The sequence below is a fragment of the Chenopodium quinoa genome, unplaced genomic scaffold, assembly GCF_001683475.1.
Source record: "Chenopodium quinoa cultivar QQ74 unplaced genomic scaffold, ASM168347v1, whole genome shotgun sequence".
In the NCBI taxonomy this organism is placed as follows: Eukaryota; Viridiplantae; Streptophyta; class Magnoliopsida; order Caryophyllales; family Amaranthaceae; genus Chenopodium; species Chenopodium quinoa.
This window is the reverse complement of record NW_018744662.1, coordinates 1,957,052-1,976,089: the sequence shown is the minus strand read 5'-3', so window position 1 is coordinate 1,976,089 and position 19,038 is coordinate 1,957,052. Positions and strand designations below refer to the sequence as shown.

Here is a 19,038-nt window from a genome sequence, read left to right as displayed (position 1 = left end):
AATACGCCACCACTGGTACAAGTTTCCTAGTGACGCACGCCCCCCAAGTTTAACGCAACTCTCCCCGTAATTCGTGCACCCGAACTCGAAGAGTGGAATTGCTCAAGAACTGTTCAGATCTCAAAAGGTAGGTTTTTTGTTTACTGGCTAGAAAGTGAATGAATCACATGAAAAGGCAAGACTCGTATTTATATGAGTCTCGGAAAAAGAAACACGCAAAGCAAACCGACCTAGGAAAAAAGGCGGGCTCGATCGGGCGAGATGCCGCCCGATCGGTCGCGAGATTAAGTTTCTCCAGACCTGGTGTCGCGCCCGATCGGGCGAACACCGCCCGGTCGGGCGATCTAGAAACCCCATCCCGGGCGATCCATCGGGCGAAGCCGCCCGATCGGGCTCGTCAAAAACTCGAGTCCGCCGCCCGATCGGGCGAGGGCCGCCCGATCGGACGCGAGAGTTCTCCTATTTTTCTTAGCCACCTCCGCCCGATCGGGCGAACCACCGCCCGATCGGGCGCGAAAATCCGTTTGCATTACCTATTTCCAACAATCCCCCACTAATGCGAGCGGATCTTCAACATGAAATCTGAACAGTAAATGAAAGTCTTAGTACTTAAATGCTAGTATCCAAAGTTTTGAACTAACACATTAGTGCACAAGGTTTTCAACACTTCCCTAGTGAGTATCCTAAGATTTGAACTCCTAGGAGCGAGGAAGGGACCTTGAATACACATACCTTGACTTTAGAGATTAAGCAACTCCGCCAATCTTGGCCTACACCTTGGGCTCTCATGAGTACTTCAAGAAAACTACACCACAATTTTTCCCTTGAAGGAGGCCACCCCTCGTACTCACGTAGGTGTTCCGTCTGTGTATAAAATACACATTCCCAGCACATCTAGAGTCTTTCCTTGCAGGCTTAAAACACATTCAAGCACCTTGCAAACCCAAGATTTTCTGTGCAATGGAATAAGAACATTAAGAACGAAAAGTTCAACCCTATTAACTCGTCGGTGCATCTATCAATCCACTACTCAACGAGCTCTTAGGCTAGATGCATTAAGGGATACTCCCAACCTCAGTCATTCGGTACCACTATCGTTCCCTACTCGAGTAGTAACCGGGCTAGTGATTCTAAGTCATTTAAGGATCACTATTGTTCCCTACTCTCAAGCAACTGGACTAGTAGTATTAAGAGTAGGCAATGCTCAACCTTCCACCTTCGGTGTCATTATCAATCCTACTCTAAGAGCCACTGGGCTAATGGTCTTAAATCCACTTAAGAACCATTATCAATCCCTACTCAAAGAATAACTGGACAAATGACATTAAGAGCCACGCTCAACCTTACTGAATCCACCTGATCAACAAACCACTGAAAAAAGTTATAGACTCAATAAACATAAATGGTGTAAATCCAACAATGAGTCAACCAAAACAAGGCTCTAGACCCATTCAGAACAAAAGTTCAATAAATTAAAATACTTCGGTGTGTCCATGTAAGCTGTCTCAATTGACCACCCAATCTGGGTTATGGACATATTTAGAGCACTTAAAGCTCAACCTGCAAACATCAAGCAACAAGTCTACCAAAGCATCTCATAACCATATAAATTAGAGGGTTATCAAGCCAGATCACTTCAGGATGTAGACTCAATTTTTTAAACTTCGTCACTAGAATAATTTAAAATACCCCACAGGATCTTAAATGTATTCTCTTAGACAATCAAGCACTTACCTGTGCTTCATCCTAGTATAAGGACCTGCTTGATTCTTCTTTGCTTTCACGTACTCTAACATGAGTATCATCTCCACAAGATCTGTCTAACTTTGTCACTATATCTGTAGTTCCTGACAACATACATAGACACTTGTGAAAAATAATGTAGAGAACATGAGGATCAACTTACCCCCACAATGGACAAATTAAACTTCCAGAGATTGATTTTTGCAACAATCATCTTCTTGACCACGTCATCCAATCTAATGAACCTTTGCTTCATAATGGATAGTGTATAACAATTTGTTTTGTAGCTCACTCAAAACAGAGCACTACCCTTCATCATGTAAAAAACATACACTAAAGAGGTTCAACTAATCATCGTTGTTCATTCAATCATTGTCTCTTATAATTTACTGGATAGGTACTTGAGAAACTTTCTCACTTTAACCTTCATCTCTGTACTAACTAAAACTCAAACAATAATTGAGTAATTCTCTCTTGACAAACAGAATGAACAATATAGTTTACAACAAAACCACTACACGTCAAGAATAGTTTGTTCATCATTTAGATTGCAAAACATTAGCACATTTGAATCAAACATCAAGGCCAAATCATGAAAATAACTCTGGCTTAGACATGATAAATATAATTTACCAAACCACTTTCTCTACATCACAATAATGAGATTGATGCGTACCTTTATTAGTTCATCGGCATACTGCCTAGAACCATTCTGCTTATCACATTATCTTGTACTTGTCTCTTAGCTTAGAGACACATATACATCTTTATCTCAATTAACAACATGCATGTGAAGTTAACAACTTATGATCTTTCTAGCAAATGAACTCTATCAATGCGAACCATAGTAACATCACACATGCATTAAGAAGTTCAACTCACATGCCAAGAAAAACTTAACATAACAAGTTAGAGTACTCAAATCTAACCCCCACTTACCATACATATCACAAAGGATATAACATCATGAGAAAAAATACCTTATCTTCTAAGTTGTCACCTGTGAATGCGTATTAAAATACACACCCTTGATTTACAATCAATCATGGTAGAAAGCTTAAGCAACCTTACTGCAAATCAGACAAGCTTAGAACAAACCAGGTGAGTCATAAGAGTTGGTCAGCACCAAACTTACAGAGTAAATCCTAACAACATAGTATCTTACCTTTAGCCCATTTCCAATCAACCACCTTTCAATTCACCTTGAAAGATACTTACAACAGATGGATTTCTAATAGCAAGGCAAGATATACTCTTCTCAAACATATCAGACTCAAAGAGAGTGCACAACTCGCGTTAACATGCTTCTTTCCACAACTAGTCAATCAGGTTTATCCATATGGTTCAGGAATTTTCCATTCACCACTACATGAATATATAAACCACACAACTAACATCTACATACAACTTTCGATCAAGAAAGTAAAACCAAGATGATACACAACTAGTTTAAGCTTTAATCCAATACACCTTTGATGATGAACTCATCAACTTTACTAGCAGAATAAAGCTTAGGAAGCAAGAACAAATCCTATGAACGAGCAAAACTAACATGTCATGTCATAGGAAAACATATACTTGAGACATTTCAAGGATTTAACTTATCAAGCTTGTACATGATAAACGTAGCAGATATTCAGCATACATATCACCCACAGTCCCACAAGCCTTCATGCTTTATGTGAAACATATATAGAAGTCAATTCTTCTTTATTGGAAACCCCCACATCACATATACCACATGAAAATAATCATGACTCGGGTAACAAAATAGGGAGTATCAACCAAATTCTTGGGTGAAATACTTACTAAACAAATAAACAACTGAAACATATCTGCAACCCCCACAATACTAACATTCACAGAATATTAATAGACTTTAAAGACATATAGAATGTTAATTCCCATCCTTACCTCATGTGGGGCACGTACATACACTTCAAACTTGCACAACCATTCTAGCTTTGTTAAGTCAAGCCTTTTTATTCTGCTAATAAGCACGGAAATCATCCCGGTCTCAACTAGACCATCAATAAGAAAAATAATTGCTACACCTCTAGCCAATTATATACATTTCAAATTCGTGAACAAAGCTGATTAAGATCACAAGAATTAAAAGAAACAATAATTCTAAATCCCTCTTTTTAATCTAAAAGAGAGACACTTATAAGCTTATCACATACTTCGTGCTCAACAAAACATTGTCCATGAGTAGGAAAAATAACAATAAAAACACTATCATAAAATAGAACACATGTCATCCCTAATCTACTAGGACAAAACACATTAAAGTCCATGAACATAAATAAGTTACCATTGGACGAAACATACATTAGGAGAAATAAATTACTTGCAAAACAACAAGTTAACAAACAGATAGCCACAGATAAACGTCTCTTACGGAGACCTTCCTCCTCAATACCACTCCTTTACAAGAGTAAAACTAACATACTAGTCAGTTACAAGATCTAACTCACCTCACCCCCACATAGCATTGCATTAGCTCATAATAATAAAAATTATGCACACTTGGGGCACATAATAAACAATATTATGCAGAGTTAAAAATTAATTACATAAACTGAGGAGGACTTATCTGATTTTGTGCATGTACGACTCCTCCGAATTGTGACTTTCATTGTTATACATTGCTTATACCGCTATGAGGCTTAATCGATCTCGCTGCCATGGCCGAACCTTTATATACATTGAGTTCTATCTCAGTTGAATAAAATCAACTACTCGAAATCTTACTGCCACTAATTACTCATTATAGTGGCTTTTGATCTTGTGCACCTTTTGTAACGTATTCTGACACTTCTCCATTAAAACCCTTGTTAGGAATTAAATAATGTAGCTATTTTTCAGAATTTTTAGGATTGGTATTCCTCTTTACACCATGTACAAAGACAAGACCCGTCTTGACCTCGATCGCAAGAGAATATTAATAAAAAAGATTTAATTAAATTGCTTAATCGAACATAATTCAATCGATCAACTGTCGATTCAGAAATAATCCCCATAAAATAGGCTTCTAGGATTTCAAGTATGGTCGTCGAACCAACGAACCCGAACTAATTCCGCAAAAAACTATATTGATCAACTGAATCATAATTCTCATCCTGATCATACGAGTTATAATTGAATAATCCATGACTCAACAGTATAATAGAATAATATTATTTCGCTTCTAAATTGTTGGAAAAATACCTGTTGATTCCAATAACAAAATAGAGAAGATGAAAGAGAAAATACTTGATTGAAGATCTCAAACTCACAGTCGCGCCGTGGAACAATATTCCACTGCCTTAGAAGCAAAATACGCCACCACTGGTACAAGTTTCCTAGTGACGCACGCCCCCCAAGTTTAACGCAACTCTCCCCGTAATTCGTGCACCCGAACTCGAAGAGTGGAATTGCTCAAGAACTGTTCAGATCTCAAAAGGTAGGTTTTTTGTTTATTGGCTAGAAAGTGAATGAATCACATGAAAAGGCAAGACTCGTATTTATATGAGTCCCGGAAAAAGAAACACGCAAAGCAAACCGACCTAGGAAAAAAGGCGGGCCCGATCGGGCGCGAGATTAAGTTTCTCCAGACCTGGTGTCACGCCCGATCGGGCGAACACCGCCCGGTCGGGCGATCTAGAAACCCCATCCCGAGCGAGCCATCGGGCGAAGCCGCCCGATCGGGCTCGTCAAAAACTCGAGTCCGCCGCCCAGTCGGGCGAGGGCCGCCCGATCGGGCGCGAGAGTTCTCCTATTTTCCTTAGCCACCTCCGCCCGGTCGGGCGAACCACCGCCCGATCGGGCGCGAGAATCCGTTTGCATTACCTATTTCCAACAATTCTTCTTTAAGAAAATTGAATTTTTCTAAACTAAACTTATTTTTACTGAACTGAAATTATTTTTACTGAACTGAAATTATTTTTACTTAATACTACGTATTATTTTTTTAAGGTGAAGAGAACAGGGCCTTATTCATTCAGTAACCCTTAAGAAAAAAAATACTACTCCCTCCATTTCTTAAATTACCATTGTAAACCATAAAAAATTCAAACCTACAATATATAATTAAAGAGGTAGAAAAATATACGGGAACAATTATTTTATTGATAATTTGTGGGTTACAACTCTCGTAGATCTCTTGATTTCTCTCTCCAAAGGGCTAGGTTTTGATATTTGTTTGTAGTACGGGGCCTTGTTGGCTTATTCCATACTATGGACTTACAATGTTTGGTCGTAGAGAGGAAATGGGGTCTTTGTGACTTGTTCCATCTGAGCCTCATTAAACCCTAGAACGACCCTCTTATAGTGTCATAGAGTAGTAAACAAGATATCTATCAAATATTCACGAGATCTTGAAGATAATATCTTATATTTTTTGATATTATCTCCTTATTTACATATATCTGACACCTAATAATTAACAAAATTTCGGTGTCAACAACCATATTTCATATTTCAAATTAATTGTGATATTATTTATTTCATAAGGATTCTTCATTATTTCATATTTCACTAATTTTTGGTTATTTAATTTTTCTCTCCCGCTTACAATAATGAACTATGTACCACCACGGTCACACCAACCATACTTTTTATTATAACTAGGGTTTGCTTAGATAACAATAAACCTAATATAAGGATAATGGATATCCACACAATATTTTCATAACAATTTTTCATTTTTTTTAAAATAATTGATCTTTATTTTATTGACTTTTTTTGTTGGGCGAAATAGTCATGTGGGATCTTATTAGATTCATTTCGATTTATATATATGTTTTAAATATTTAATCTTTAGATTATTTATATGTCTATAATTTTTTTTTGAAACAATTTATATGTCTATAATTAGAGATACAAGAGATTGAAATTATGTATTGACAAGTGTGAAAGTTAAAATGTTACAACTAAAAATTTAACGGAAAAACATTCAAAAGAAAAATGTCTAATTAGATGATTAGGTAATTAAATTCAATGGGTTTGTGTGTGTGTGTTTGTGTGTGTGTGTGTGTGTGTTTTTTTTTTTAAAGAAAACAGTAACAAAGTAGGTTATATCCGGACTATTCCCTCACCCTTTGAAGAGGATTATTTTCACGTTAAATAGTTTTGCCATTAAATTCAACAATTTTCTCCTCCTCCTTCTCCTTTAATTTTCCTCTTCCTCTTCTTCATGTGGCCTAGCTCGGTAGGCGCTTTAATGGAGGGCTCCTTCGCTTTAATGGAGGAGAGAAAGAGAGTAGGGAAGTAAAGGAGGAAGGACAGAGAAAGGGGGGTTTAAAAGAGAGGAAAAGGCTGGAAGTTGGAAGGAAGACTAAAGAAGCTAAGAGAAATAGATAAGGAAGCATAAGAGTTAATATGACATAAAAGGGTATATGGGTAAATAAACAATTTTAGGGGTAAAAAAGTCATCGCACTATTCATAAGAGTTCTTTTGTACTTTTTATAAGGTAGGGAAGTTATCATTTTGGTTCTCAGTCTTCTCACCCAATACTTTTTCTTAAGCTATGTATATGTCAAACTTAGGGCTTGTTCTCATTGACTGAACTCAGCTGAACTGAACTGAACTGAAATGAGCTAAACTAAACTGAACTGAACTGAACTGAGTTGAACTGAACTGAATTGAAATGAATATTTTATAAGAGAAGGAAATTAGGAGTTGAATTGAATTGAACTGAACTGAACTGAGCTGAGCTGAACTGAACTGAACTGAATTGAACTGAATTTCAACGTAAAAGAACAGACTCTTAGTGTTACAACTAATCTAAAAGGCATATTAATTAAAATGTCATTAGATTCACATTAATGTGTATTTTAATTTCCAAATAACTTTGGTAACTTTTTTTTTTATTAATATTGTAGGCGTCATATGAAGTGTGATTACCTTAGCACACGTGAATATGTTTAATTGACAACATAAGAAGTTGGAAGTGACATAATACGATAAGGGATATAAAAATACGAAGCCACTAACAAGTTTAGCACACGTGAATATGCTTAGTTGACTACATAAGAAGTTGGAATTAACATAATACGATAAGGGACAATAAAGTACGGAGCCACTACAAGTTTTTAAAGAACTTTGTAAACTTTTCATGGATCATTTAACACAACCACAAAATGGGATAAATTGAAAGGCAACAAATGATGACCTATGAAGGTTATACCCCATTCACAATTCTTGAGATTGAATTATTGATAATTCCATACGGTCACAAAATACAACCGGAGGATACGGGTATTGATAATTCCATATGGTCACGAAATACAATTCCGCCCGTATTAGCCTTTACTAGATTCTTATAGTACAAACAAACTAAAGGTTTATTTTGCCCCAAACTAATTAACTATGCTAATTAGTCAGCTTATTAGTAATGCACAAAAAAATATTACTAAATCATGATCAATTGAATTTAGCAAAATGATTATTGGTAACTTATTAAGCGTGATTTCAATATAATTATAAATCCTGATTAAAACATGGGTGATCATAATAACAAATAAACGTACACAATGATATAGGAAGCAACTTAGCAGGCAAATCAAAGCATCTTAAACATGATACTACACAATTATTAATAAAATCCTAAACATAATAGTAATATAATTAATCCAACGCATAACCATGATACTAATAATTAAAAAAACCTTAAAAATGATACTAGCAAGGACTAAATATTATAGAACAATTAAACTATATAAGCATAATTATTCTACTTTTTTTTTTTTGACAAAATAATTATTCTACTTAATTTGATTGCAAAACTAACGTTGCAACTTGCAACTACATCATGGATAGAGCGTTAGTAAACTTCTGGAAAATAATTGAACTTCCTATAAGAAGGGTTGGACACTTGGACGTACATATATACCCCTCAGCCCTCGCTCACATTGATTTGCTAGCAAAATCAAAAACCTACACCAACAGAAAACTACTTCTTACATACTTTTACCTCCATTAATTTAACTAGACTAATTGACTCTATAAGTTATGCAAGAACTAACAACTTAAAATACCGATCCCTGATTACTCCGGCTCACTGGTTAGCTGGTTGTGTCCGACGTCATCAGTTGTATTTTTTGTTTTAGCTTTTCATTGACAGATGTTGTCATATTTGTTTATTTTCCATTTATTTGATAGCTCTTTTGTAACAAAAAAATAAATAAATAAAATATTAAAATACTGATTCAAAATAAAAGGCACTCTGATATGATGAGTAAGTATATATCACAACTGCTAGCTATCTTCATGTCTTCAAAGAATTAAAATATATCGGCGCCTTTTTGGTGCAGCAGGCCACACTGTGTGGCCTGCTTCCAAGTCAGCAAAATAACGGAGAACGACCATAACGGGATTAGGAAACAAGCGCTGAACAAAATGGCTCTACAAAACACGCGCAAATTTCTAAACCTTAAAACCCATAACAACTCATTTACGAGGAACGAATGCGAAAATTGAGCGAAACCTCACACAATTTTTCTTCCAGAAATTAAAGAATAACAATGGCAGAAGAATTCGAAAAATTACCTGATTCACAAGAATCATTAGAGATCGAACAAATTGAAGATTCTTTGATGAATCTTGAAATCCAAACCAGTAATCAGGTATTGGATCTGGAAGATGAAAACAGATACAATAAAATTGAAGAAATTAACAAGTAACCCCTGTAAAATTAACATGTAACCCCTGTAAAACTAATAACTAACCCCTGTAAAATTAACAAGTAACCCATGTTAAACTAACAAGTAACCCCTAAAATAAACAAGTAACCCTAACAATAATTAACAAGTAACCCCTGTTAAACTAAAAAGTAACCCCTAAAGTAAACAAGTAACCATAACAAAAATTAACAAGTAACCCCTAAAATAAACAAGTAACCCTAACAAAAATTAACAAGTAACCCCTATAAAATTAACAAGTAACTCCTGTTAAACTAACAAGTAACCCCTAAAATAAACAAGTAACCCTAACAAAAATTAACAAGTAACCCCTAAAATAAACAAGTAACCCTAACAAAAATTAACAAGTAACCCCTATAAAATTAACAAGTAACCCTAACAAAAATTAACAAGTAACCCCTAAAATAAACAAGTAACCCTAACAAAAATTAACAAGTAACCCCTAAAATAAACAAGTAACCCTAACAAAAATTAACAAGTAACCCTTGTTAAACTAACAAGTAACCCCTAAAATAAACAAGTAACCCTAACAAAAATTAACAAGTAACCCCGAAAATAAACAAGTAACCCTAACAAAAATTAACAAGTAACCCCTGTTAAACTAACAAGTAACCACTAAAATAAACAAGTAACTCATAAAAATAACAAGTAACCCCTATAAAACTAACAAGTAACACCTGAAACTTAACAAAAATTAACAAATAACCCCTCTAATTTAACAACAAATTCTGTAAAACTAACAAGTAACTCCTAATAAACTACGAGTAACAAGTATTAACCCCCTAAAACTTTACAAATAACCATTGTAAAATCAACAAGTAACCCCTCCCTATAAAACCAATTCAACGAGTAACCCCTAAAACAAGTGCACTGTAATTTTTAAATTAAAAGTAATCCCTACATAATGAATAAAGTAACTATTGTTGCATCTTCTACATTACCAAGCTCATTAGTAGCCTCCATTTCATCTGCCTTTTTTGTCTTTTCATTCTCTAGTAATTCTTCATAAATTGCTTGATTTCTACTCACGAAAATTCTTTCACACCACCAAAAACAATCTCACGATGCTTGTTCAAATTGCAGAGCATAGATGACAAGAAAATCGAAAAATTACTAAAATTAGGGTTTGATTTATATCAGAAGTAGGAGAGTTCAGCGTATATGTCGATCCTTTCTTTATCTTGGGGAAGATTATCTTGATTTTAGTCATTATCAAAGAAAAGAACAATTTAGAGGAGAGAGAATTTGAGGAGAGAGAAAATGGAAACAGAGAAAATGAGAAAACTTTGGGAAAGAAGAACCTTTTGATGTAATAAAATGAAAAAAAAGAAAGACACGTTTTTTTTAAATTTAAAATAACGGACCCGTTTGGTATAACGGAGTCCGTTATATAAAACGGACTGGCCACACCATGTGGCCAGCCACATATAAAAATTTGCCAAAATATATAATAATTCCCAATTGATCACCTTCCTAAAAAAATGTTAAGTAACATTTTTACAAAAGAATAAAATGTCACAAGTTATTCACGATATAATGCTAATTAATGTCACAATGAGGTCTTAGCCGAATGATTAACATAAATACCTTAATTAGTCTGTATACGACACGTCTAAAAAAAAGCCGGCCAGCCATTTGTAAATCGTATTGATCTAGTGGCTAATTTCAAAAATAAAAAATAAATAAATAAAATCATAAGCATATGTAAAGTTGATGAGATCTGAAGACCATACTGTAATCCCAGTATGTAACATTAAATAGTTTGACAAAAGTCCAAAGAAGAGTCAACATGAAAGCTGTACACATATTCTCTGAGCCCTAATTTAAAGCACCAAAAATAAATGCCAAGAGCTACAAGTATACAAGTACTCACTTATTTTTCGTTCTTTCTTAACATATGCAACAACCTGCAACTATAGTAAATTTGGAAATAATAAATACAGAGTATCAAAATGGGTAACAAGGGTATTCATATTTCCAATCTATTTCATTTTTTTTTATATAAAGGGCTCCATTCTTTTTTAGTCGTTTTACATGTCGATACTCCCTTCATCTCTAGATTAGTGTTATAGGTTCTTCTCGTCAAGTTCGATAATTTTTTTATCACATAATTCTCATGAATTTATAAAGATGATAAAATAATGACGTGTTTTCTTATTGAATTCATTACAATTGTTCATTTTTAACATATTAATTTTTTATAAAGTTTTCATCAAGCAATATGCACTTTAGATGTTTGATGTCAAAAGTATGTCTTGTAAACTTTGCAAAAGCTTTTTGTGGCAATTAATTTAGGGCTGCGGGAGTTTTAGCGCTACACAGCTGCACCATGCACGGCATATGCATGACCCCTTTTTTTCTATACTTTAGTGTTTAAGATACACACAAATTGATTACAATTTTTTTAAAAAAAATACATAAATAAATAAGTGTTTTTATTTTCACAACCAAATAAATAAGTGATGCACGTTGATATTGGTGGTGATTTGTAACTTTAGTGAAATATATAAGTAGTAGTGTTTTAAATTAATGAACTCGTAAAATTATCGGATTTCCTTAATATAACAATTTATCGACAAAATCATCATCATTTTTTTGATAATGCTTTCAAACAAATAAAGTACATTTACTTAGAGTCATAAAATATATACGTTCAATCCCGTATAGATAAATCATAGGTAGATACTAATGTCATTTAAAACTTCATATCTGTATATTATAACAAATATTTTTTTCATCACATAATTAAAGATTTAATGCTATAGTGTAAAACATGCACAAATACGTATGACGTGAAAGTTAAATTGATACAGAGAGCGGGAGTGATAAATGTTAAACCCTTGAGATAATTGGACACCCATACCTATCACATAGACGAGGTTATCATCATAATTATATTATTTCAATATTGTATCTAAGAAATATACATAAATTGAAGGTTGATAAATATTGTACAAAATGCATGCAAAGATGAAATTAAAGAGATATCAATAAATGAGAAATATAAATGCAGTGGCGGAGCCAGGATTTTCAACTTGGGGGGACAAAATGCTTAACTTACGAAAAGCTTAACAAAAAAAAAAAAACAAAAATTGTCGAAGATCGGGTTGTTTAGTTGCCTTTGATTTGGTACATTACTATTACTTGAACCACCCATTTCCATACTATTTTCTTGACTTTGAGGGGAGCTAAATGAAGGTGAGTTATTGGACTCATTTTCATTGGACTCATTTTCATTGAGTTTCGTTCTTTTAAACAAGAATTGTCGAAGATCGGGTTGTTTAGTTGCCTTTGATTTGTTTGAATTTGGTGAATCGTTTGACATTTCCTAATTAAATCGAAAATTATATATCAATTTCCACAAGACCACAATCCACATCATTACATAATAACAAAACCTAAGAGGCTAAGATTTTAAATTTCTAATTCAACTACACATTTCAATAATTTACAATAATTAATAAATTTAAATTCACATTTCACAAAAACAACCAAAAACTCTAACAGGGGAAACAATCAAACAAATATAAATCAATAATCATTTATCAATTCAAATTATTCAATAATCAATACCCACGATTCCATAAGCAGCTCTCCATTTCTACCCCTTATTTCAATCTCATCATATTATTATAGCTAAGAAATCAAATATACTTTCTTCATTTTAATACTCAGAAAAATTAATCAAACAAGTAAAATCAGCAACATTTTAAACCAAAACTAAGACAATCAACTTATATAATATAAACACAGTAATTGAATGCTCATCATCAATGACTAAAACCCACAAAAAATAACCATCATTGAAACTCTTAATCAAACCAAACACATTAATAATCACCCATATTGTTCATATTAAGAAGAAAAAAAAAAACCAATCTTTAAACCCAACATTAATCAGATCAATCAATACAGAAACCAACAGAGAATTCTAAAACAAACCCAGAAACCAAATTAGCAAAGACAAGAAGGGTTACCTTCAAATTATTGAAATTCCTGATTAAGACTGAATTGGATTATAAAAAAGCCGGCAATATGAAGCTAAATAGAATAAAAAGGAGATTAACCCAGAAATCAAAATTAAATTTCAGCTGGAGTGACAAGGCCACAAATGACAAATTCACAATAAAAATATAAACAATTAAACATTTAAACAAGTAATAAAAATATGAAATTCAGAATTTCAGATTTACTGTAAATTTAAACAATTAAACATTTAAACAACAAAACAAGTAATCAATTATTCAATTAATCATACATTCATTGATTCATACCTCCATTGAAATGCATATGACGAACAGACGAAGTGTCGATCGAAGTCACGCTGTCACGCTGTCACGAAGACACGAAGTCACGATTCACGAAGGACGAAGGCTCAAGGGCTGAAGGGCGGCTGTTGAACCTCGTCACTGCTGCGAACTGCCGGCGAACGGTGGACGAACAGACGGCTAGGCGAACAGACGAAGTCACGAACACACGAAGTCACGAAGGAGGAAGGACGAAGGCTCAAGGGCGGCTGTTGAACCTCGTCACTGCTGCGAAGTGCGAACTGCCGGCGAACGGACGAAGACTGCCGGCGAAGTGGCGAACGGACGAAGGCGAGGGCGATTGGGCGAATCGAAGAGAGAGAAATTGAAAATTGAAAAACTTAGGGTTTGGCTTTGGCTGGCTGGAAAATGTCGCAACGCAACTTGTAATTGCATTTTATTTTTTTATTTTTTTTTATTTTTTTTTTTTTTTAAATTTTTTTTTTTTAATTTTTTTTTTTTGAAAATGGGGGGACAAGTGTCCCCACTCGTCCCCTTCTAGCTCCGCCCCTGTATAAATGCAACCTGCAACACATCAACTAACCATACATAATACTCACTCTTCTACCTGCTTGTATTTATTCACCATAACCCTAGCTAGCTCAATGCACATCCCCTCCTTTTTTTCTTTAAAATCTTCCACCTTTTCTCACTTCTTTCATTCATTTCACATCTTCTATACTTCTCAAAAATCTCCTCTCTTTTTTTTTTTGATTTTTTTTTGGGATAGAAAAAAAAAATTAATTAAATGGGGAGGATCAAAGAAAAAAGTATGATTTTGTGGGTGGTTTTGCTAATGGTTTCCACTAATAACCTAGTAATTCCTGTTTATTCAAGTATTATTAATAATAATTTTGGAAATGAAAAGAATTACTACACTCCTAATGACCCACATGTGCCAACAACCCCTTCTTCAGGTACCTCATTTTCTATATCTTTTTAATTTAATTTCTATATCTATCTAATGAATTATTTTAGTTCATGTGTATGTATGTCTTTACTATACTAGGTTTTATGTATGTTTGATAGAGATGAATAGTTTTAATTCAAGTGTTTTTAAGGAATATGCATGATTTTACTTTATAATATAGGTAATACTAATTAGAGGTTGATATATAACATACATCCAGTGGTTTGCAATTATAAGTTCTCGTTTTGATTTATTATTATTGCACAAATAAATAATAACATCGTCTGAAATTATTAGTTAATTTCATCCCTGTATGTTGTTAATGAGATAATTAAATTCCGGACAAAGAGAGTGTGCTTTATTTTGAACACTTTTCTAAACGATTAGTCTAAACATTGGGCCTCAGTTGAAAATGGAATTAGCCAAAAATAAAATAAAATAGAAGGGTTTTGACTTTCATTTTTCACTAGGTCCAAAAAAGTTGAATGACTTGATTATTGTGCTACGTTTTGGTAGGATTCCTCACAATATTTATTAAACTATCCTTAATTTTAAAAAGGTTTGCAATAAACTTCTTTCTAGAATGTCCCTTTAAAATGAAGCAATATATATGTTGGTTAGCTTTTTGTAACAAAGCCATTTCTATTTTCTATACATAAATCTAGCTTAAGAATTACCCCATAAGATACATGCATGCTTTGGTTAAGATTATGGAAATAATTTAATTTGAAAATAAGATGTACTCGTATAATTAAAAAGTACACATAATTCAGTATGATTAATATGTACTCCATCAATCCTTTTATGTCGATTTACAAGTATTTTTTGTTTGGATAGATGGTCATTGTCAATTTCTATCACAAAAAAAAAATCAAAACAGAAAGAAATTTTAGAAATAAAAGCGAGTAACTATTATGTACCTGTAAATGTGTAATTGATTACGTAACATTATTATTATTTGAACATATGTAGGTGTTCATAGCAACCCTAGCCACCATGGATCATCCCACAATCACAAATCCCATGGATCACCCTCCGTCAGTCAAAGCAACTGCCGTACACCACCATCACACGGTGGCAGCGGCAGTGGCGGAAGCGGTGGCTACTACCCATCACCAACACCGACAACACCAATAACACCTCCAAGCAAAGGAGGAAGTGGAGGATCACACCATCCACCTAGACACACACCCTCTAACCCTCCTAGCGGAGGCGGGTGCGCATGTCCGTCACCACCGCCTACAAGCGGTGGTAGCGGAGGATACTACCCTCCAACCCCAACTACTCCAAGGACACCAACACCCGTCATAGTCACACCGCCTTCGCCTTTGGTGCCAACTACACCTCCTAGAAGTGGTGGTAGTGGAAGTGGAGGGTATTATCCTCCAACAACTCCTAGCTCTCCTTTGGTGCCGTCGCCTCCAGTAACGCCAATCGTTCCGACGCCACCTTATCTTCCTGATCCAAACACTCCTCCTATGCCTTTTGATCCTACCACACCACCCTTCCCATGCACGTAAGTCCCCCTTAACTTAATTGACCTTAATTTTAACATTTTTGTATAATATAATCCCTTTTTAATTTTATTGCATATTAATGAGGAAAGTTGTGATGGTTTATCAATTAATGTCTTAAATATAATACGAAGAGCTAGTTAATGTACATTTTAAATTCATTGCGGTGTATCTGTGTATATTATAAAGATATCATACCACGTAGATTTATTAGTTACATATAGATATGTTTGCACACATAATTATATAGCAGACAATAAATAGTGGTAGTCGTACATTAATACATGTAACATAATGGAGACACGTACGCACGCACGCACGGCTCACACTTAATAAGCAAGCTAAGCTAGAGTTATAAAACAAAGAAACTTATTATTGTAATTAATTACATAGTTGATTGATTATTGTAGGTGAACATATATCACAAACATTATTATTACTATTATATTATTAGTATGTAACATACATACTTTGTAAATACTTAAATATCAATGTAATACTACTTGTTAATAACGAAAAATGTGACGATGATGCAGTTACTGGGGAAGTCACCCAGGGTTGGTATTTGGGGTACTAGGATGGTGGGCAACAGTAGGTGGAGTATTTGGTGTGACAACATTACCAGGACTAAGCTCAGCAACAAGTCTACAAGAAATGCTAAACAACCCTAGAAATGATGGGTATGGTTCCCTTTACAGGGAGGGCACTGCCTCCTTCCTCAACTCAATGGCATCGAAAAACTTCGCCCTCTCCACCAAGCAAGTCAAGGACTCCTTCCTTGCTTCCCTCGCCTCCGATAAGGTCGCCGCCGCTCAAGCCAAGCTCTTCAAGCTTGCCAATGAGAAGAAGCTCAAGCCTACTACTACTACTACTACAACTACCACGTCTAAACCTTGATTAAATTATTGTTGCATGCATGTGTTTGTGTTCTATATAATTAATCAAATGGTCCGATGACATACTTTATTATTAATTAATTACTAGTTAAATATATATCATCATTATGTTAATTGTCATAGTTTTAATGAGTGGTATGTAAGCATGTGTTGTTTTGTTGTTTTGAGATCGATTAATCAAAAGACTTGGTGTAACGTTATTAGCACTATGAATCTATGATGAGTTTGATGCTTCGATGAAATTGTTGTTTTTTTGGCATTTTTATTTGTTCTTTATTTCTACAATATTGATGTTTATTAATTTTATTGTTTAGTTTCAACATCAACAAACTTAATTACAAAATTGTATTACAATCATTTTGAATTAATAGAATTTTAAAAAGTTTGAAGTTATACTAAGTTATAATAGTAATTTAATATAATGAAATACATACATACTTCGTACATTTAATATTCTATATGTGATCATCATTTTCGAATATTTAGAGTAATTATTAGAATGAAGCATGGAAACATTAGGGATTAGTATTGCAAATCAGAAATTTGTAACCCCTCTTTTTGAACTCAAATATTATTTTAATTTTTTTTAAAAGGAACATTCTATATGTAAATAAATTAGTAATTAAGCTAAGATTGAGCATGGAAAAATTAAGGATTGAAAATTGTCCTACTCCTAGTGAGAAGTATAGATATTTTTAATTACTAGTATTTTCTTTTGTCAAACGAACATTGCAAGCTAAGATTAATTTCACACTTTAACTTTTAGCCTTCAAATTAATTGCTTTGCTCTCAAAACATGTCATTCATTTCTTCAAATCATGTCCAATCTCCTTCAAGATTATTTACTTAAGAAATTAATTATAATGTAGCATTTGAATTACCATAACTTAAGGTGATGCAGGCATTGGTTAAAAAGGAGACAAAACGATAATTTCTTTTGAGTTAATATAAACAATACAATTGTTGCTATGCATATGGCCTATCTCTTACTCGATTTATTTTGATTAGATTTATTTTGGGTCAATTTAGTTTGGGTCATGTTTAGGTCATTTATCGATTAGATAATTATGATATGATAATCAATCAATTCATGATTATGTTCAAGTTTAATTTAGTTTTACCTCGATCAACTTCAGTTAAAGTCAAATTTAGGTCTTGATCCATAATTTTTAACACATTCCACAAAGTCACTTTTGCCGGATTTAGTTACACTAGATAATAACTTAACCTTAATAGAGTGCAAAGACAAAAAAAATGTATATACTAACTCCAAAAAAGACAAACAATCAAACAAAGGGAAACATTGTGACAAGCTAGCTAGATCATGCAAATGTTATGAAAGAAACCAAGCAAAATCATGGTTAATAGCATTAAATTCCCATAAATGAGATAGGAACCATCTCTATTTATTTCAAATGACATGTTTGAATTCTGAGCATCAACGATCAACATTTATATGCACCAACTTCCCACCAAAATTAAATTCAATTACATAATAAATGTGCTTCGAATATACAGCAGAGAAGACCTGCACATTCAACCACAACACATGCAGAGTGTGTAAATTTATGTATGTAATTAATATAAATGCAATAATACTACTTACATAATGCTTTCTCGAAGTATACAATTACACTAATTTACGTGTATTTTTGTTCTGAAATTCTAATTTTATATTCCATATAAATTTCAAGAGTAAATTTAATGTTTATATGCAGCCCTAAGAGCTACATATAGTTTTACGCTACTTTTTTTTTTTTTTGAAACATTTCTCGTTTGTAGTTTGTGATGCCTTTGTGGTTGATTAGGAGTTTAGGACATGAAACATACGGAGTACTTCATATATATACTTCATCCGAATCTTTGTTTAATTTTGGAGTGTTTTAAAATGTTAACTTAATTTTACTTTGTTTGGTTATTGACAAATTTCTTTTAGGGAGAATTCAAGTTAGTTCATTCAAGTTATTGACAAATTTCTTTTAGGG

At 33.7% G+C, this 19,038-nt stretch overlaps 1 protein-coding gene across 1 annotated transcript; it reads left to right on the top strand.

Moving 5' to 3' along the window:
• The first annotated feature begins 14,292 nt into the window (after positions 1-14,292).
• On the top strand, positions 14,293-17,295 carry LOC110701979 (protodermal factor 1-like). The gene is made up of 3 exons (XM_021879603.1): positions 14,293-14,650; positions 15,616-16,159; positions 16,694-17,295. Exons 1-3 carry the CDS (start codon positions 14,482-14,484, stop codon positions 17,052-17,054), a joined length of 1,074 nt encoding a protein of 357 aa, XP_021735295.1. The 5' UTR covers positions 14,293-14,481; the 3' UTR covers positions 17,055-17,295.
• Positions 17,296-19,038: the final 1,743 nt, after the last annotated feature.